Raw genomic sequence first — 22,252 nt, 5'->3', positions numbered from 1 at the left:
GTGATCTCAGGGTCGTGGGATCAAGCCCTGCATCAAGGCTCCTCGCTCAGCAGGGAGTCTGCTTGCCCCTTGCCCTCTGCCTGCCCCCCACCCCCCCACCCTCGCTCATGCTCTCTCTCTTGCTCTCGAATAAATAAATAAAAATCCTTAAAATGGTAAATTGTAATTATTTTCTTCTCTCTGATTAGTGGTCTTAACAGATTTCTACTTTCGGGGGGATTAATTTTGGTAGTTTATGTTTGCTGGGGATTTTCTCGTAGAGCTGCATGTAATGCTTAGTTAAATTATTTTGTTCACTCCCACTTTATTCTTCTTTGTTAAGACTGCTTTAGCTATTCTAAAAGCTGTGCCTTTCCATATAAATTCTAGAATATGCTTGTCTATGGATGTTGAATATATTCTCATGTACTTATTTGCCCTCCATATATCCTCTTTGGTGAAATGTCTCTTCATGTCTTCCGCCCATTTTCTAATTGGATTGTTTGTTTCTTCAATGTTGATTTTTGAGAGTTCTTTATATGTTACACTTATGAGTCTTTGTCAGATACTTTGTCACAGCCTGTAGCTTTTCATTTCATCCTCCTGACAGTGTCTTTTGCCGAGCTATAGTTTTTAATCTGTTGAAGTCAAATATATGTATTTTTCTTTTATTGATCATGTTTCTGGTGTCATATCTAAGAACTTTTACTAAGCCCTAAGTCCTGATGATTTTCTCTCACATAGTCTTCTAATGGTTTTATAGTTTTACATTTTACGTTTGAATCTAAGATCCATTTTAGGTTAATTTTTTATGAAGTGTGACACTTAGATTGAGATTCATTTTGTTTTTTCCTTATGAATGATACAATTACTCCAGCACCATTTCTTGAAAAGACTTTCCTTCATCCATTGAATAGTTTTTGCACCTTTGTAAAAAAAAATTAGTTGGCTGTACTTGTGTGGGGCTATTTCTGGGCCCTGTCTTCTGTTTCATTGATCTATGTGTCCATCCCTTCATCAGTACCACATTGTCTTGATTCCTGTAGTTAAATAAAAAGCCTTGAAAACAGGTAGATTGATTTCTCCCATTTTATTCTTTGTCAGAATTGTTTTTAGCTATTGTAGATCCTTTGTCCTTCCACATAAATTTAAGAATAATTTTGCTTGTATCTACAAAAAATCTCTTGCTGAGATTTTAATAGGAATTATATTAAGTTCTGTATATCAACTTGTGAAGAATTGATATATATATTTTTAAAGATTTATTTATTTATTTGACGGAGAGAGACACAGCGAGAGAGGGAACACAAGCAGGGGGAGTGGGAGAGAGAGAAGCAGGCTTCCCGCTGGGTAGGGAGCCCGCTGGGTAGGGAGCCCGATGCGGGGCTCGATCCCAGGACCCTGGAATCATGACCTGAGCCGAAGGCAGACGCCCAACGACTGAGCCACCCAGGCGCCCCTAGAATTGATATTTTTACTATGTTGAGGCTACCCAACCATAAACACAGTCTCTATCTCCATTTATTTAGATCTTTTTGACTTCTTTCATCAACAGTCTCTAGTTTTCAGCATGCAAGCCTTGTACATGTTTTGTTACATTTACACCTAAATATTTCACTTCTGAGTGATGTAAAGTATTGTGTTTTTAATTTGTTTCGTCATGTTCATTTGTAGTATATAAAATGATTTTTGGTGTGTATTGTTCTTGTGTCCCGTAACCTTGCTGGAGTCACTTATTACTTCTAGAAGGTTTTTTTTTTAAAGATTTTATTTATTTGAGAGAGAGAGTGAGCAAGAGAGAGAGAGCACAAGCTGGGGGAGAGGTAGAGGGAGAGAGAGAAGCAGGCTTCCCACTGAGAGTCCGATGTGGGGCTCGATCCCAGAACCCTGGGATCATGACCTGAGCTGAAGGCAGACACTTAACCAACTGAGCCACCCAGGCACCTCTTCTTCTGGAAGTTTTTGTGTAGGGTCCTAGGGATTTTCTATCTGGACTATCATGTTATCTGCAAGTAGGGTCAGTTTTATTTCTTCCTTTTCAATCTCTATGCCTTTTGTTCTTTTTTATTGCCTCACTGCACTGGCTAGAATTTTCATTACTATAGTGAATAAGAGTGGTGATAGTCGACATCCTTGTGTTGTTCCTGATATTAGGGGGCAAACATTCAGTCTCTCACTATTAAGTATGATGTTAGTTATAGTTTTTGTGTCGATCTTATGTTTAGCAAGTTGACAAAGTAAACCTTTATTCCAGGTTTTCTAAGAGGTTTTTTTAAAATCATGAATGGGTGTTGGATTTTGTCAAAACCTTTTTCTGCATCAATTGATATGATCATGCGATTTTTTTCTTCTGTGGCCTGTTAATATGGTAGATTACATTGATTTATTTTCAAATATTGAACTAGTCTTGCATTCCTGGAATAAGCCCCACTTGGTCATGGTGTGTAATTCTCTTTGTATATTGTTGAATTATATTTGCTAATATTTTGTTAAGAATTTTTGCATCTATGCTCATGAAGGATATTGGTCTGTAGGTTCTTTTATACTTTTTTTTGGTTAGGTAATAGAATAATTCATCAAGAAACATACTGTTTTCAAATACAGGTGATGACAAAATATGCAAAATTTGCTATGCAAACCATGTATAAACATGTGGGAAAACATTAGCTCACATCAGTGATGTATTTTTTGTACTCTTTGTCTACTTTTGGTATCAGGCTTTAGGGAATGAGTTAACAAGAATTCCCTTTTCATTTTCTGGGAGAGATAGTGTGGGATTGGTGTTAATTCTTCTTGAGAAGTTGGTGGAAGTCTCCAGTGAAACCATTTGGCCTAGAGATTTGTATTTCAAGAGTTGTCTTTTAAATTGCAAATTGAATTTCCTTCATAGTTATGAGACTATTCAAATGAACTATTTCATATTGGAAGAGTTTTGGTCATTTGTACTTTTTGAGGAATTGGTCCATTTCATCTAAGTTGTCAAATTTATTATTGTATTCCTTTATTATTCTTTTGATGTCTGCAGGGTCTATAGTGATTCGTTCCCGATATTAATTATTTGTGTCTTTGATTTTTTCTTTGTCAATATTACTAGAGGTTTGTTTATTTTATTATTCTTTTTGGAATACCAACCCTTTGTTTCATTGGTTTTTTTCTGTTGTTTTTCTGTTTTCTATTTCATTGATTTCTTTTTTAAAAATATTTTATTTATTTATTTATTAGAGAGAGAGAGAGAGAGCACAAGCAGGGGGAGCAGCAGAGGGAGAGGGAGAAGCAGGCTCCCCGCTGAGCAGCGAGCCCGACGCAGGGCTCGATCCCAGGACCCCAGGATCATGACCTGAGCTGAAGGCAGACGCTTAGCCAACTGAGCCACTCAGGCGCCCCCAATTTCATTGATTTCTGCTCCTACTTTTATTATTTCCCTTTTCCTGCTGGCTTTGGGTTTATTTTGTTCTTCTTTTCTAATTTCTTTTTTTTTATATTTTATTTTTAAGTAATCTCTACACCCAACGTGGGGCTCAAATTTACAATCCTGAGATCAAGAGTGACATGCTCCACTGACTGAGCCAGCCAGGCGCCCCTTCTTTTCTAATTTCTTGAGACAAGAGTTTAGATTATTGATTTGAGGCTTCTTCTCTTTCACTTGTAAACATTTAGTGCCATAAATTTTCCTTATAGCACTGCTTTAGTTTATGGAGCAAAGTATTATGCACTGGTTATCAAATCCCAGGGGAGGAACTCCAAACACTTCTGCCCACTGCATCTTGGCGTCAGAGTCACCAACGAAAACACAACACAGTGAAACACTGAATGGAACAATGCTTTACTTGCATAGAGAAGAGACAGAGCAAGATCAGCATCAGTAGTATGTATCCTTTCCTCATAGCTAGCGGGTCCCCTGGCAGTCAAATGGCAAGTAAGCATAGGAAAAGATCCTTCACTCCATTAGTTAGCAAAGAAATATAAATTAAACTGAACTGAGATACTATTCACACCCCTCTCATATTGCAGTGGAAGGACCCACCCACTCCCCCATGGAGTCTGAAATACTGAAAGCTAAGGGCATGTCTAAGAGCCATTGATGTACAAACTTCTGCAGAACAAAATAGCACACACTGAGTTCAACATAGGGAAAGATATTCCCACACAAGGCAATAGCCCAACACAGGCTGTGTGGGCTCTTTGTCTCTTGGTAAGGAAGTGTTCCAGGCCCAAGGTCCATTCTTATATGGTCAAGGGGGGGTTAAAGGATTATAAGCCTGAGACTGTATCCTACAAATTTTGATATGTTGTATTTTAATTTTTATTCAGTTCAGTGTATTTTTTTAATTTCCCTTGAGACTTCCTCTTTGAGCTATGGATTATTTAGAAGTATGTTGCTTAGGGGCGCCTGGGTGGCTCAGTCGTTAAGCGTCTGCCTTCAGCTCAGGTCATGATCCCAGGGTCCTGGGATGGAGCCCCACATCAGGCTCCCTGCTCGGCAGGAAACCTGCTTCTCCCTCTCCCCCTGCTTGTGTTCCCTCTCTCGCTGTGTCTCTCTCTGTCAAATAAATAAATAAAATCTTTAAAAAAAAAAAAAAAGAAGAAGTATGTTGCTTAGTTTCTAAGTGTTTGGGGATTTTCCTGTTACCTCTTTGTTTTGATTACTAGTTTCATTCCATTGTGGTCAGAGAACATACTACGTATGATTTTAATCCTTTTACATTTGCTGAGATTGGTTATATGGTCTAGGATATGGTCTATGTGACATATTTTCTGTGGGCACTTAAAAAGAATGTGTATTCTGTTACTGTTGCATGGAAAGTTCTATAAACGTTGCATAGATCCTGTTGGCTAATGATGTTCATGAATTCTTTTATAACCTTGTTGATTTTCTGTCTGATTGTTCTTTCAGTTGTTGAAGGAAAGGTATTGAAGTCTCCAACTATAATTGTGATTTTGCCTATTTCTCCTTTCAGTTTTATCAAGACTTTCTTCATATATTTTGCAATTCTATTGCATGGTGCATATACACATTTAAAATTGCTATGTCTTCTTGGTGGACTGACCCTTTTATCATTATGTAATGTCCCTGTCTGTCCCTGGTAATTTTCTTTACTCTGAAGTCTACTCTATCCAATATTAATAAATCCATTTCTGCTTCCTTTTAATCAATGTTTGCATGATATATCTTTTCCATCTGTTTACTTTCAACCTACATATATCATTATATTTGAAACACGTTTCTTGTAGATAGTATATAGCTGGGTCATGATTTTTGAAATAGAACCTGCTAATTTCTGCCTACAGCTGGTGCATTTATACCATTTACACTTTATGTAATTATTTAAATGCTAAGGTTTAAGTCTGTCATATTTTGTGTTTTCTGTTTGTTCTCTCTGTTTTTGTTTCTCTTGCTCTTTCTCTCCCTCCCTCTCTCTCTCTCTCTCTTTCTCTCTCCTTGCCATTCTTTGGGGTATTTGGACATTTTAAAGAATTCCGTTTGATAATCTAGTGTTTTCAGGGGCATCTCCTTATATAGCTTTTTTAAACCGGATATTCTATGTATCATGTAATATATACACAACTTATCAGAGTCCACTGGCATCATTTTACCACTTCCAGGGAAGTGTGGAAACCTTACTTACCTCATGTCCCTTTATCCTCCCCTATTTATAATATAATTGTCTTAAATATTTCCTTTACATGCATTGAGCACCACATTAGATGGTGTTATAATTTTCACTTCAACTGTCAAACGTAATTTAGAAAACTGAGGAGAAGGAAAGTTTATACCAAAACTATACCTATAGTTTTGCTTTTCCCATGTTCTTTCTTCCTTACTGATGTTCCAAGATTCCTTCTTTTATCATTGCCTTTCTGGTTAGAGAAATTCCTATAGCCATTCTTTTATGGTAGGTCTTCTGGTAACAAATTCTTAGTTTCCTTCATCTGAAAATGTCTTGACAGCTCTTTGATTCCTGAAGGATATTTTCTATGGGTATAGGATTCTAGGCTAACAGTTCTTTTCTTTCAGCACTTAAAAAATGTTGTGCTATTTCCTTCTAGTCATAGTGGCATTTTCTTCCAATAGAAGGCTGTTTTGTCTACATTGAAATTCTGATGGTTAGTGTAACCACCTTCATTAATTATCTTAGCTGAATCTTCTGGAAAATTTGCTGCAGCTTCCATACCAGCACTTGCAGCTTCACTTCACACTTTTATATTATAAAGATGGCTTCTTTCCTTAAAATTCATGAACCAACAGGGCGCCTGGGTGGCTCAGTCGGTTAAGTGTCTGCCTTCGGCTCAGGTCATGATCCCAGGGTCCTGGGATCGGGCCCGCATCGGACTCCCTGCTCAGTGGGGAGTCTGCTTCTCCCTCTGTCTCCTCCCCCGCTCGTGCTCTCTCTCTCTCTCTCTCTGTCTCCCTCTCAAATGAATAAATAAAATCTTTTTTTAAAAATTTGTGAACCAACCTCTGCTAGCTTCAAACTTTTCTTCTGTAGCTTCCTCACCTCTCTCAGCCTTCAGAGAACTGAAGAGAATTAGGGCCTTGATCTGGATTAGGCTTTGGTTTAAGGGATTGTTGTGGCTGGTTATATGGATGTGGTTTGTGACATCCCAAAAGAATTACAATAGTAACATCAAAGATCACTGGCCACAGGTCACCATAATAAATATAATATTAATGAAAAAGCTTGAAATATTACAAGGATTACCAAAATGTGGCATAGAGACATGAAGTGAGCAGATGCTATTGGAAAAATGGCGCTGATAGACTTACTTGACAGAGTTGCCATGAACCTTTAATTTGTAAATTCAATTCACTATCTGGGAAACACAATAAAATGAGGTATGCCTATATTTCTTTGCTGAGATTTTCTGTTGTCTCATTTGTGTTAAGCATTTTTCATAATTGCCCAATGAAGCATGTTTATGATGGCTGCTCTAAAATCCTTGTCAGATGGGGCACCTGGGTGGCTCAGTCGGTTGGGCATCAGACTCTTGATTTTGGCTGGGGTCATGATTTCGGGCTCGTGTGATTGAGCTCCGCATTTGGTGGGGAGTCTGCTTGGGATTCTCTCTCCCTCTCCCTCTGCCCTTCCCCCCCTCAAATAAATAAATAAATCTTTAAAATAAAATAAAATAAAATTATATTTAAAAAAATAAAATCCTTGTCAGATAATTCCAACATCTGTGTTATTTCAGTGTTGGGATCTGCTCAGTGTCTTTTGTCATTTGAGTTGAGATTTTCCTGGTTCTTGGTATGACATCTAATTTTTCATTATGTTCAGGATATTTGGGTATTATATTAAGAGGGTCTGGACTTTATTTAACTCTAGTGTTTTAACAGGCCTCCCTTGACAGAGCTCCGTTTGGTAAAGGGAGATGTCACCTCATTCATGACTGCTAGGTAGGGATGGAAGTCCAGGTTCTCCACTTGGCCTCTTGGGGGGGGGAGGCGCTCCTTTTTTTTTAATGGCGGGGGGAGGAGCTGAGGGAGAGGGAGAGAGAGAATCTTAAGCAGGCTCCACACCCATCTTGGAGCCTGTCATGGGGTTCGATCCCACAACCCTGAGATCATGACCTGAGCTGAAATCAAGAGTCAGATACTTAACCGGCTGAGCTACCCAGGTGCCCCGGGGTGGGCTCCTTTTTATTGCCTAGTGGGGGTAGGAGTTCATGCTTCTCACTAGGCCTCTGCTGATACCACCCTGACTGGGAGGGACATAGGTGCCTTGTCACTGCTTCCCATTTGATGTCCATTGACACTGTTGGCAGAAGTGCCCTTGTTACTGCTGAGCCCTGGTAGGAGCGCCAGTAGCCCTCCTCTGACATCACTCAGTGGAGAGGAGGAAGGACACTTTGTTATCTCTGGGTGAGGACGGAAGCCCAGACTCCCCACATTGTCTCCACTGTCACCAAAGGGTGGGCGAGGAAGAGGCAGGTGTTACTGCCCAACAAGGAAGAAAGCTCCAGCACCCTAATGGACTTTCTCTGATACCACCTGCGCAGGGGGCAAGGGATGAGAGGCAGGGGGCAGGGTGAGGGGCTGAGGGTACCTTCTTATAGTTTGTCAAGGGTGGAAGTCTAGGCTCTCCCCCTGGCCTTTGCTGTTAGTAATGGTGGTGGGACCCCAGTGTTTTTGTGGTGTTTGGCCTGAGTAGAACCATCATTGAAAGTTTTCTGTCTTGGTAGACTGCCTCTTGCCTGGTCCTTTGACTAGAGAAAACAGGCTTTTATTGGGGGCAGTTTTTGTCTGCACCATTGGCCTTTCTAGGTTGCTGGCTTCTCCAGCACCAAGTCTAGGATATATGAGGCTAAAAGAAAACACAGAGAACTCACTGCCATGTCATTTTTGGGGTCTCAGGATCCCTAGCCAATCTGCCCTCCTCACGCCACCTTTCAGAATCTTCCTATGTTGTTTTTTTTTTAAGATTTTATTTACCTATCTGAGAGAGAGAGAGAGTGAGCAAGAGAGAGAGCACAAGGCAGGGGGAGTGGCAGAGGGAGAAGCAGACTCCCCACTGAGCAGGGAGCCTGATGCAGGACTCGATCCCAGGATCCTGAGATCATGACCTGAGCCGAAGGCAGGTGCTTAACTGACTAATCCACCCAGGCGCCCCTCTTCCTATGTTTTATATATAATGTCCACACTTTTTAGTTGTTATTTAGCAGAAAGAATAGGTAAACTAATATCTACTCCATCTCCAGAAGAGGAAGTCTCCATAATTATGATTTTGAAGATTTCATGTGGTTTCATGCATTTGTGCTGGTTTTATTTGTATATATTGAATGGCCCTAAAGATTTATGCAAAGGTTTATGTACTTTTTATTGTATATTTTATTATTAAAAATGGACCCCTTTGTTAATCTATTGAGCACTTTGGACTTAATTTCCACTCAAAAATTTATTTCTAGATATGCCTTCATTTTCTTACATTTGCCTGGTATATTGTATATTTTTAAAATCTTTATTTAATTATGACATAATGTAAGAAACTGCACAGATTATGCATTTAGCTTGATGATTTTTTAACAGACTGAGTGAACATGCACAACCACCACCTAGATTTAGAAATAGAACATCACTAGCACCCAAGAAATACCCCCTTGTGTTCCTTTCCAATCACTAACCTCCTCCCAAGGGGTACCAACAGCCTGACTTCTAACAGCTTAGATTAGTTTTACATGTTTTTGAAATTTATATAAACATAATCATACAGTATTGATTCATTGCTCTTTTGGGTCTGGCTTCATTGGCCAATGTAATATTCATGAGATGAGATTCATGCCTGTTGTGCGTAGTAATTTGTTCATTCTTGTTACTGTATAGTACTTCCTTGTATGAATACAGGACAACTTGTTTATCCATTCTGAAGTTGATGGGCATCTGCATAATTTTCAGTTTTGAATAAAGCCACTCTGAACATCATCTTACTAGTTTTTCAGTCAACGTATGTTCACATTTCTCCTGAGTATATTCCTAGGAGTAGAAGAGTTGGGTCACAGGCTACTGCATGTGTTCAGCTTTCATAGATAACACCAAACAGTTTTACAAAGTGTCTGTACTATTGTATGCTCCTCAAAAACAATTTATGAGTTTCCATTGTTCATAGCCTCACCAACTCTCTTGGTTATTTTCCATCTTTTCCATTTTTAGCCATTTCTGGTGGGTAGGAAGGAGTATCTGATTGTAGTTTAATTTATATTTCCTTGCTGACCAATGAAGTTGAGCATCTTTTCCTATGCATATTTGCCACTTGGCATATCTTCTTTGGGAAGTGCCTGTTCCCTTCTCTCTTTTCCTATTGCTCCGATTGATTTCTAAGAATTCTTGATATATTTGAGATATGAGTTGTTTGTCAGATACCAGTATTACAGTTATCTTCTCCCACTGTGGGATTTGCCTTTTCACTCTTTTTTTTTTAAAGATTTTATTTATTTATCAGAGGGGGAGAGAGAGGGGGAAAGCACAAGCAGGGGGAGCAGCAGAGGGAGAAGCAAGCTCCCCGCTGAGCAGGGAGCCCGATGCGGGGCTCGATCCTGAGACTCCAGGATCATGACCTGAGCCGAAGGCAGACACTTCACCAACTGAGCCACCCAGGCGTCCCTTGCCTTTTCACTCTTAATTTTGTCTTCTGATGAGCCAAGGTCTTTAATTTTAGTGTGGTCCAATTTAATAACCTTTTATTCTACCAGATATCAAAACTTGATATGAAGCACATTAATTAAGACACTATAGTAGTGGTCCACAAATAGACAAATAGACCAATCAAAACCCAGAGTCCAGGAATGAACCTCCATATAGACGGGTGCAAAGCAACACTGCAAAGCAGTGGAGAAAGGATAGTCTTTTCAATAAGCCATGCTGGATCACCTTGATATCCATATGGAAGAAATGAAACTTTTTTTTTTAAAGATTTTATTTATTTATTTGAGACAGAGAGAATGAGATACAGAGAGCATGAGAGGGAAGAGGGTCAGAGGGAGAAGCAGACTCCCTGCCGAGCAGGGAGCCCGATGCGGGACTCATCCAGGGACTCCAGGATCATGACCTGAGCCGAAGGCAGTCGCTCAACCAACTGAGCCACCCAGGCGCCCAGAAATGAAACTTTTTTTAAACAAAGATTTTATTTATTTATTTGACAGAGAGAGAGCATGCACAAGCAGGGGGAGGGGGAGGGGGAGAGGGAGAAGTAGACTCCCCACTGAGCAGGGAGCTCAACTTGGCCTGGGGCTTGATCCCAGGACCCCAGGATCATGACCTGAGCCAAAGGCAGATGCTTAACTGACTGAGTCACCCAGGCGCCCTGGAAGAAATGAATCTTGACCCTAACACATACCACACACGAAAATCCTTCCCAAGAAGGCTATAAATCTAAACATAAAAGATAGAACAATACAAATTTAGAAGAAAACATTAAACATCTTTATGACCCTGAGGTAGGCAAGGTTTTCCTAACTAAGACACAACGAGTGCCGACCATAACAGAAAGAATGATAAATAGCATGGCATGTTTCTGTCCAACGCTTCATTTCACATCTTTGTCTTTTTGTTTTAGATATGTGGCACCTGTGTATTGTTTTTGTGAACCAATCCCATTGTCTTTATCTTTTATGGCAGGATTCAGCTCATTCAATTTAGTTGAATTATACTAAATTTTGTGCCTTCTATTATTTTATGTTTACTATTTATTTTACTTGGTTGATATTTCCACTCTTTCCCTTTTCCTATTTTTGCTCGTTTGGTCACATTTCTCATTCCCCTCTGGGTTCTTATTATCTTGGAATTCTGATAGTTTGGGATTTTGATTATATTTATCAATTTCTGCTAGTAGTTGCCTTCACCTTCCTTAGAAATATAATTGTCTATATTTTCTCTATTACTAGATCCAATAATGTTGTAATCGTATCTGGATCTAGGAATAGAGGTGCATAATTTGCCTTCTCCTCATTTCACTCAGTAGATTTTCCAGGGTATTTTAAATTTTCCACTTAGTAATAATCTTCTTTATTCCATATGCCTAGTTATGTTATTTTTCTTTATTCAGCTATAACTATATATTACAAGAATCATTTCTCAAGACCGCTTTCCTCTGATTTTTGAGGTTTCTGTTACTATGCAATTTATAATTGCTTAGACTATTCCCTTGAGTATTCTCCTGAGCTAGGAATGGTGGCATTTAATGTTATAAATGCTTTTATGGCTAAAATTGTCTTTTCCTCTGACAGAAGAATAGTATCAAGCTAGGATGGCTTTAAAATTCTCGGATATCAGCTCCTTTCTCTCAGTAATTTGTAGATATTTTCTTCTAATATGATTCCTATCGTTGCAAACAAAAAGTCTAGTGCCATTGTGAGCCCTTTCCATTTTAAATAACATGTTGTTTCTGCCTGGAAGTGTTGTAGGTTTCCTTTTTGTCCTCTAAATTCAATGCCACATCAGGTTTGGGGTTGATTTGGTTCCTCTGGGAGTCAAGGATTGGGGGGATTTCTGTGGGGAAGGATCAATGAGGTAGGGTCCAATAGGATTAGATCTAAAGCCTATAGCTATGATTCACACTGGGGCAGTGAGGTACAGTCTTGGGAAATTCTTGAGGTTTTATAAGAGTTGGAGATGTCAGTGTCTGAAGTCATTGACTAGCCCACGAGAGTTATTGATTGGAACACTGAGGTGGCAAATGATTGCTTGCAAGCCTGGGATTATAAGTTTTTGGGAGTCAATTTTGGTGGCCCTGTGCGAGTCATTGATTGAGACCTGTGGATATCGGTAAATGCAGGGCTGTGTGAGTTAGTATGTGATGGACTATTATTGAAGGTTTTATGGGAGTCACTAGTTCTATATGTGGGCTGTGAGTTATGGGCTCCTATAGGAGGTCAGGTTTGGCCCCCAAAGGGCATTGAGTGGATCAGTGGTTGGTTTTCTATTGAGGGTGTATTGAGGGTGTTGGTGATTATTTGGGGAGCCTGTGGAAGCCAGTTGATGGTACCATCTGGGACACGGTTTTGTCAAGCAGTGTGGGTTACTGATTTAGGAGCCTGTACAGACATGCTGGTTTTCAGTGCCCAGATGGGAGTTGGGGGAGGGAGGCAATGAGTTTATGTTTTCATCTATGGCAGAAGAAGGTGAGCTCTCTAAGTTGCCCAGAACATACACTGAATTATACAGAAGCTCAGTTTATGCACATGTGGCATGATCACCCCTAGCCAGAGCACTTTAAGGGCAGCAAGGAAATGGAAATAATGTTTTTTGTGACCTGCCATATACAGAATACCATATGGCATAGTAGTTAAGAAAATGTACCTTGGAGCCAGGCATACCTGGGTTTGAGTCCCTGTCCTTCCCCCTAATCTGAGTGATCTTGGGGCAAATTCCTTAATATCGCTGAACATCTCTATCTGATGATAAATGGGAATAATACTAATGGAATACCTAGTTCACAGGATGAGTTTGAAAATTAAATAAGGTACCTGCCTTGCACCTTGTAATAATAGCAATATTTAATATCAATGTTCCAGGTGCCAAGTAGGAATGAGTGCTTTGGAGGCACCATATATCATTTAATTCTAACAACCCTATGAGACAGGTGTTTTCTTTTCTTTTCTTTTCTTTCTTTCTTTTTTTTTGAGACAGGTGTTTTCATCCTCAGTTTTAAGATGAAGAAACTCAGACTAAAGTGACTTCCCCCAGACTCTAGCTAGAAAGTAGAAGATCTGGAATTCAAACCCTCATTCATTTTATACCAAGTCTTATGAGTATTTTTTTCACATTATACACTAACATTTGGTGTTGGTTTTACTGAACTTCTCTTTTTCACAGTATCCAGCACAGAGAGCTGCCCCCTTGGTGCCCCCAGGAAGCATTTTGTGGGGTGAATGGTGACTGACCACGTGCACACTGGCTCTCCAGGGTTTCTTGGAGTCTCTGTGGAGCCCCTGGGCCAGACCCCGAAGCGGAGGCTGCAGGACCTACCTCCCGGCCCCAGCAGCCCTGATTGAGTCCCCAGTTGCCCAGCTGGCTTCGAGCTCCTGGGAAGAGCAGAGTCATCAGCAAGAGAGCCCGGAGCTGAGGCCCAGCGGAAACATGCCAGCTAACGGGAGTTCTCCCCAGTGGTCCTCGGTCCTGGCTGCAGAGGGACGTGGCGGCTTGTGTGAGGTGAGGAGGGAAAGGACTCCAGGGGCAGGAATTCGCTCAGTGAGGAGATAGCCCTGACCTGTCACAGGGCCTCAGGGCAGGGGCAGGTGGGTCACAGAAGTGGCAGATTCCAGGCTCCCAGGTCACCATCCTCCTGCTATGTGAGTACCACGTGGCTGATGTCCCACATCCAGAGCCCTGTGTGTTTCAGTGGACGTGTGATGGAGGAAAGGTGGGATGGGAGGGTCACCCCACATCTGGGGTCCTAGCCAGGGAGACGCTACCCCCGACCCCCAGCATAGGCCCTGCACTCTCCATTGGCTCTTTGCAGATGCTCAGTGGATCACCCCCTGCCCCCAGCTTCCTTTCCCCCTTGTCTCTGGGGATTTGCTGCTTCCTCCTCTATCCTGATCTAGGGCAGAAAAATCCCTTTTCTCTGGAACTGAGAGCATGGCAGGGTAATAGGGCAACAACAGTCTCCAGGATCCTTCTAGTTCTTCCTCCTCCTTTCAAAGGTGATAAAATGGCCTGAGAAGGGACATGATTTGCCCAGGCCTCTTGGATTGTGAGTAATAGCATTGGACTGGAACCAGGTCTCCTGAATGTGTCCTCCACCCTCACCACACCACAGCCAAGACCAAGTTGCCCCCTAAAAGTTCCCTTTGAGCACCTGGGTGGCTCAGTCTATTGGGTGTCTGCCTTCAGCTCAAGTCATGATCTCCAGGTCCTTGGATAGAGCCCCGAGCCTGCTTCTCCCTCTCCCTCTGCCCCCCCCCCACTCGTGTTCTTTCTCTCTCTTTCTCAAATAAATAAATAAAATCCTTAAAAAATAAAAAGAAAAATAAATAAAAATTCCCCTTGAGAATCTGTAAATAGGGGAAGACGATGAGAGAGCCAGACCCTGCCTGACAGCTCCCTTCTTCAAACCTTCCTGTGAACGCTGTCACCTCTGGGGCAGGCTTCATTGTCACAGGGGCTCAGGGTCACATGGTCATTAGGATAATATTAACTTTAAAAAATTATTTTGATTTTTATTATTTCATAATTTCATTATTTCACAATAAAATGTTAGAGAATGCAGGTAAACAAACAGAAGAGAATAAAACAGTACCTGTAATTTCAGCATTACCCAAAGTTAACCATTGTTAACATTTAGGTATATTTCCTTTCAGTTGATTTTTTCTTTGTATGCACAAGTGTGCATGTATGTGGGTATATGTGTGGGGCTGTGGGTGTGCATACATACCATACACATATACATTCTATAGCTCAAGTTTAAAAATGGAATGACAGTATTTGGTTGCCTCCTTTTTAATTTGACAGCTTAACATGATTTTCTAGGCATTAAATATTTTTTCTTCATATACACATAACGCACAGCATTATGTCCTTTGGATAAACTTGAATTAATTTAACCAATCCACTGTATGTGCATTTAGGGTGTTTCAGGTTTTCTCTTGGGATTAACACTGCTGTGGTAAAATTCCTGCACTTAAGTTCTTTTTGCCCAAGTCACTGAAATTATGTTTGGGTCAAAGGTATAAAGGCACTGAATGGTAAACGAATTGCTGCCTAACCATAGTGCCCTTCCGCCTATGGAAGTGTTTAGGCTCTGCTCCATCATATCAATCACAGACCCACAGTTTGAGGCCACAAAAACGTGGTCCTCCCCAGTCTTTCTGCAGGTGGCTTCTTGCCCAGCCAGTGTGTGGGAATTTCTAGATGAAAGATTCCGGGCTCTGAAGGGCACATTTCTCCACTCATCTCTTCCTTCCCAACCACAGACCTCTGACCCTTTGCAAGAAGAGATGAAAATGACCAAGACCCTGTTGAATGTTATTTATTCACTTATTTATTTTTCAGGTTTTTGGTTTTTTCATTAGATGTCAGGGAGCAGGGAATGGGCAGAGATACCGAAGAACCAAAAAAAAAAAGTGTCCCCAGGGGTAGGGAACAGCTGGCGGGACCAGGAAATAGTGGCTGAGGCTGAAAAATAGGCAGAATGGTCAGTAAGAGAAAGAGGGATGAGGAACAGCTGATGGAACCATGGTGCACTTACTGGAGATGGAGGATAGCCAAGGGGCCCAGGGGGCGGGATGAGAGTGCAATGGAACAGAGGAAATGGGAAACAGAAGCCCAGAAGCCAGGGGCAGCAGAGAGACCAAGAAGTAGTCATCAGGGACTGGAGAAGTGGAGAGAGGAAAAAGCCAGTGGGTCCAAGAACAATGAGAGGGATCCCAAAATAGGACAAGGGACCAGAAGGTAGAGGGACCGGATAGCAGCCAAAGGGAGCAGAGACCATCCAGAGGGATGAGAAAACAGAAGATTTGGCCAAAATGGAAAGAGCAGATAGGTTTGGTGTTCTGGGCAAAAGCCTGTGGGACAAGCAACTTCACAAGGCACCAGGGTTTAGGGGAGAGTCTGAGGGGATAGGGAAAGATAGAGGTACCAGGGAACAAAAAAAATAAGAAAGAATGGGAAGGGAGTGGATAGCAGCCAGAGAAAGCAGGGACCAGCTGCTGAGGCTATAAACAGGTGGAGGGGTGGGGAACGGACAGACCCATGGATAGGTGGAAAAACGGAGAAAGGCCTCCCAGGCTGAGGAGTAGCTGAGGACATCAGGACCCACACAGAACAAGGAATAGTCTCTGAGGTTGGGGAACAGCCAGAGGGAACAACAAAGCTGTACTGGGCACAGAGTGCCTACTGGAGGTCCCAGGGGCTAACCAGAGAACTAGGGAACCACAAAGTGGGCATTAAAAGTTTATCTGGTGGGGCGCCTGGGTGGCTCAGTCGTTACTGCCTTCGGCTCAGGTCATGGTCCCAGGGTCCTGGGATCGAGCCCCGCATTGGGCTCCCTGCTCCGCGGGTAGCCTGCTTCTCCCTCTCCTACTCCCCCTGCTTGTGTTCCCTCTCTCGCTGTGTCTCTCCCCGTCAAATAAATAAAAAATCTTTAAAAAATTAAAAAAATAAATAAATAAATAAAAGTTTATCTGGTGTTGGAGAGCAGCCTGGCTGACCAGAGAACAGCTAGAGGGACTAGAGAACAGCTGGAAGGCATAGTATCCATTCCTGAAGCTAGTTAGCAGCCAGAGGGCCCCATGTAACAGGCACTGGGGTTAAGGGCCAGTTGCAGGGGTGCCTGGGTGGCTCAGTCGTTAAGCGTCTGCCTTCGGCTCAGGTCATGATCCCAGGGTCCTGGGATCCAGCCCGGCATCGGGCTCCCTGCTCAGCGGGAAGCCTGCTTCTCCCTCTCCCACTCCCCTTGCTTGTGTTCCTGCTCTTGCTAACTCTCTCTCTCTCTCTCTCTCTCTCTCTCTCTGTCAAATAAATAAATAAATAAAATCTTTTTTAAAAAGGGAGGGGCCAGTTGCAGAAGCCAGGGAGAGGCTGAGGAACAACCAGAGTTCCCTGGAACAGGGTGACAGGGGTTTCCTGGGATGTGGGACTTCAGTGCTAAAATAGGGAGTGTCCCAGCAAACGAGACAGTTGGTCACCCTACGCAGGAAACAACCAGAGGAACCAGCAGATAGTCAGACATGATGTAAGTGATAGAGAAGGGGAAAGTACAAAATCAAGCATCATGGTGGAGTGCCCAGAACTAGTAGACTTTGGTGGTCAAGAGCCGAGGCTAGGAGCTGGGTCGACCAGCTCTCCGCAAAGTGTGCTGCTCCCCACCCCCCTAGAAACCGGGCGTGTCAAGTGAGGGTGGACTAGAAATGCATTCCAGGTTTGCCCAAGGCACAGGGAAGAATTGGGACTGGACAGCAGTCAGGGGACTCAAAGGGCAGTCAGTCTGTGTCAACTAGAAAGAATAAGAAAAGCTCATCAGGACCAGGGAACAGCCAGATGGACTAGTGCACAATCAGAAGAATGGTGCCGCCGACTAAGGATCAGCTAGAGGGGAAACTGTCAAAGGAAACACAGGACAGTCAGAGGCACCAGGGCTCCGTCCAAGCAGTCAAAGGGAAGAAGGAACAGGAGGCTTGGAACAGTTAGAGGAAGCCAGGGACAATCCGGAAAGAGACCGGGGGCACTCAAAAGGAGCAAGCAACATTTAGAGGGAACAGTAAACAGAGGGACCAGGGAAGAGTCCGATGGGGACTACGCAGAGGGAATAAGGACCAGCAGAGGGAGCAGCAGAGAGAAGTATGAGCCGGGAGTGGGCAGGGGAAGCAGGGAAAAGCCAGAGGGAGCTGCGGAGGGGTACAGAACAGAGAACAGTGAGAGGGAACCGGGAACAGCCAGAGGGAGCAGGAAAGACCAGAGCAGCCCCAGCCAAGGGCAAGCATACAGAAAGGCTGGGTATTTGGCCTCTGGTGAGGGCACAGGGAGCCAAGAACTCGCTGCACACTTGCAGACAGCCTCGTAAGCACCACTGAAGCCCTTCTGCTAGTCTGGGACAGGGTGTAGAAGGGCAAGGTCGTATCACAGTGAGGCAAGCACAGAAGTGGGGGGACTGAGCCCAGAGCCAGCTGCAGGATGGGCCAGAGCAGAGGGCCAGTGAGTGGTCAATCCTGGCAGCCCAGCACGGTCCCGGGGATGAGAGCACGTAGTGTGCTGGCTCAGATGATCCTGAAGGGAGGGAGACAGGAGAGCCATGTGGGTCGCTGGAGAACCATGAGGAGTTCAGAGGAAAGTGCTATAAAGGACCTCGTTAAGCGTCTGCCTTCGGCTCAGGTCCTGGGATCGAGATGGGGATCTCACCTAGGATGAGGAAGTCCTTGTAGGGGTCCTGGTGGTGGTAGGCACACATGCCATCCTCCGTGGTAGAAAAGGGATAGGAAATCAAACCTTTTCCTATGTGGCAGGTGAGGCTGGAATCTGGGTGAGTCTATGTTAGCAACTTTTTACCCAGATTTCTAGCACCAAAATCCTCCTCCCAAAGCTTCTATTTTTGCGGGGAATGGGATCAAAGAGGGGCATCTGTGGGCAGTGTACTTTGTATATATTCATCTTGTGTGTCTGTTCATGCTGAGAATGCCTGTCATGGGCTTTGTACACTTTCCCTGAAAATGGGGCCTTAGTGACTCCCAGGGAGGGAGAGACTGATTGAGGGTGGTCTTTTGTCCACCAGCTTGAGCCACTGGAGTTGTTAAAATGTTTAACAATGTCAAATGATAGAATATTTTCATTCTTTCGTACTGGTTGAAATAGCCACTCCTGTCCTGCCCCCTGAGGCTCCTCCCCACTGTGTTACCCACACACCTGCCGGTCTACCCTGGGGTAGCTGGCAAGCTGCTCGGGAGGATGGGCAGGCAGAATGAGAGCTTCCCTCCAGCCTGACCCCAGGCCTCCCCCTGGATGACTGCCCTTGGGTGATGAAGGGGGCACAGGTCAGGTGTGTTGCTAGGGGCTCAAGTGGAGGTCCTCCTCTCAGCAACCCTTGGGGCTGTGCTCAGGAGAGCTGGTGGGTGGCGAAGTGCTGGGCATGGCCCAGTGCTTGTGGAGCTGCCTCCAGGAGCTGCTGGTGGTGGAGAAGGTACTATGAGTTCCCTGCACGCTTGGTGGCCCTGAACATTCACTAACAAGGGGAGGGAGACCAGGGCTCCCAGAGGCCAAAGGGGCTTTGGGTGAATAAAGCTTCCTCATTTCCTCATAGTCAAATCATTACGTCTTTTCTTTGATACGCAGCGCATTTTCTCTCTGGTTTAGGAAATCCTCAACCACCCCAAGGCCTAAACAAATATTCACCTAAATTTTCTAGGCGTTTCAAACTTTGGTTTTTTGGGTTTTTTTTTAACTTTTGATTCTTTTGAAATAATTTTAAAATTAAAGAGAAGTTACAGAAACAGCACAAAGAACTATGTACCCCCTTCATCCAAAATAAACCGTTAACATTTTGCCACATTTGCTTTCATTCTGTTCTCGATGTTTGCGTGTGTGTTTGTAAGGGCATGTATATGGGCATACACACAGTTATATTTAAAACCTTGTTTTCTGAACCATTTGAGAGTAATTTGCGGACACTATTTTTAGTATTTACCCCTAAATACTTCAATGCATATCTCTTAAGAACAAGAACATTCTCTTCTGTAACCACAGTAGAGTCTTCAGAATGAGGAAATTTCACATTGATAAGGTACTAACATACCATGTATTATCTAATTATCTAATATATACCGTATAATATACAGTTTCCCCAGTTGTCACAAGAAGGTCCTTTATAGCACTTTCCCCTGATCCAGGATCCAATCCAGGTTCATGTATTGCGTTGACTTGTCATGTCCCTTTAGCCTTTAATCTGGAACAGTGCCTCAGCCTTTCCTTGACTTTCATGACACGGACCATTTGGAAGAATGTCCCTCAACTTGGTTTGCTTCTTGCTTCCTCATAATTAGATCTAGGTTATTCCTTTTTTTCTCAGGAGTATCACAGAAACAATGCTGTGTTCTTCTCAGTGCTTCATGTCAGTAGGCATTCAATATCAATTTAGCCTTTATTGATAATATTAACTTTGATCACCATGACTAAGATGGTTATCTGTCAAGTTCTGTAATGTGACTATCTTTCCCTGTGTAATTAATGACTATTTTGGGGGGAGATACTTTGAGGCTATGTAAATATCCCATTTCTCATGCTCCTGGTCACCGATTTTAGCATCCAGTGATGATTCTTGCCTGTAAGAATTAATTACTGTGCTGTTTTTCCTAATGACGTTTTCTAATCCCATAATTTCTTCCACATTGATTAGTTGGCATTCTCCGGTAAAGAAAAACACCCCTCGCTCTGACTGCTGAAAGTACAATTACACTCCAGGCACAATAAGCACACCTTGATTTGCCATTAGTCACTAATAGGAACCAGAGCTTCTTGGAGAAATGACTGATTCCAGGGTTAGAGCAGAGAGTACAAAATGATCCTGGAAGAACTCATTGTACTGAAAAGTAATAAAGTGCTCAAAAGATAGGGACATGTTGAAAGGACACAGGAGCCACCTGGAAGGAACTCCCTCTGGCCAAACTTGGGACAATTTGAGTAGCAAAATAAATAATGATAGCAATAGATGATAACCCACTGAATAAAGTAGGAAGTCACCAGTCCATATAATAGGTGGAGAGGTTTGTAGGTAGGCAGATAGAGAGGGAAGAAAGGAATGCTTCTTTTTGATAGCATTCTGATCTTTTCTGGTGTGCCCACTACTCCAGTCCTTCTGAGGATAATATTGGTAGCTTGTTAAAACTTTTTATTTTTGAAATAATTATAGATTTACTGGAAGTTGCAAAGATGGTACAGAGAGGTCTCATGTAACCCTTTATGCAGTTTCTGCCAGTGGTTACATCCTGCATCACTTAGAGTACGATATCACAAACAGGAAACTGACATCGCTATAGTGTGTGTGTAGTTCTCTGCCATTCATGTATCGATTCTTGTGCAATAATACAGATACAGAACTATTCCATCACCAAATAAGTCTACTGGTGTTGACATTTTACCAGTTAGAGTGAAGTATAGAAAACTTAGCTGCCTTTAAATCCCTTTACCCTCACCAGGTTATATTATAATACAGTTGTCTTAAATATTTCCCCTACATACATGGAGATCCACAACAGACAATGTAATACTTTTTGCTTTGACCTTCAAACGTAATTTAGAAAACCCAAGAGGAGAAGGAATTTGTGTTTACTCATATTTTTGCTTTTTCCATTTTTTCTTCCTTCCTGATGTTCCAAGATTCCTTCTCTTATTATCTCCTTTCTGTTTACAGAACTTCCATTAGCCATTCACTTAGGGTACGTCTGCTGGCCACAAATTTTCTTAGTTTTCCTTCATCTGAGGATATCTTGATTTCCTTTTCATTTCTTCTTTCTTAGTAACAGCTTTACTGACATATAACTTACATACCATACAATTTACCCATTTAAAGTGTTCAGTTCACTGGTTTTTATATTTATGGATATGAGCAACCATCACCACAATCAATTTGACAACATTTTCATCACCCCAAAAAGAAGCCCCATTTCCTTTAGCCATCACTCCTTCCCACCGCACCTCTGTTTCCTGCCTCCCCCAAACCTAAACAACCACTAATATACTTTCTGTCTCTATAGACTTCACTATTCTGGAGAGTTCACATGAATGGACTTATATAATCTGTGATCTTTGTGTCTGGCTTCTTTCACTCAGCATAATGTTTCAAGGAACTCCCTCTGGGAAAATCTGGGACAATCTGAGAAGCAAAATAAATAATGATAGTAATAGATTATGTATAACCTGATGAATAAAGTAGGAAGTCGCCAGTCCATATAGGTGGGTAAAATCGTACATAGATACAGATAGGGAAAAAGTGTAGCACGTTGTACATATACATGTTGTAACGTGTCAGTCATTTTATTCCTTTTTATGGCTGAATAATATTCCATTGTATAGATGTGTCACATTTTGTTTATCCATTTATCAGCTGATGTACACTGGGGTGGTTCCACCTTTTAGCTAGTATGAGAATGCTGCTCTCAACATATGTGTACATGTTTTTATGTGGCCATATATTTTCATTTCTCTTGCGGATGCATGTACCTAGGAATGGAATTGCTGGGTCAAATGATAACTATGTTTAATCATTTGAGGAACCGCCAGATTGTTTCCCAAAGCAGCTGCACCATTTTACACTCCCCTGGCAACATATGAAAGTTCCAATTTCTCCACATCCTC

At 42.4% G+C, this 22,252-nt stretch overlaps 1 protein-coding gene across 1 annotated transcript in view; it reads left to right on the top strand.

Moving 5' to 3' along the window:
• The window catches only part of ZNF41 (zinc finger protein 41), a 41,195-nt gene that overhangs the window by 6,024 nt on the left and 12,919 nt on the right, over nucleotides 1-22,252 (top strand). The window contains exon 2 of the mRNA XM_035003820.1: nucleotides 13,286-13,621. Within this exon, the coding sequence (XP_034859711.1) occupies nucleotides 13,550-13,621 (72 nt within the window). The 5' untranslated portion in view covers nucleotides 13,286-13,549. The remainder of the gene's footprint in view (nucleotides 1-13,285; nucleotides 13,622-22,252) is intronic.

Source organism: Mirounga leonina, unplaced genomic scaffold, assembly GCF_011800145.1.
Source record: "Mirounga leonina isolate KUSES-001 unplaced genomic scaffold, KU_Mleo_1.0 Mir_101609, whole genome shotgun sequence".
NCBI lineage: Eukaryota > Metazoa > Chordata > Mammalia > Carnivora > Phocidae > Mirounga > Mirounga leonina.
The sequence above is the reverse complement of the archived record's forward strand: the minus strand, read 5'-3'. Positions and strand labels throughout refer to the sequence as shown.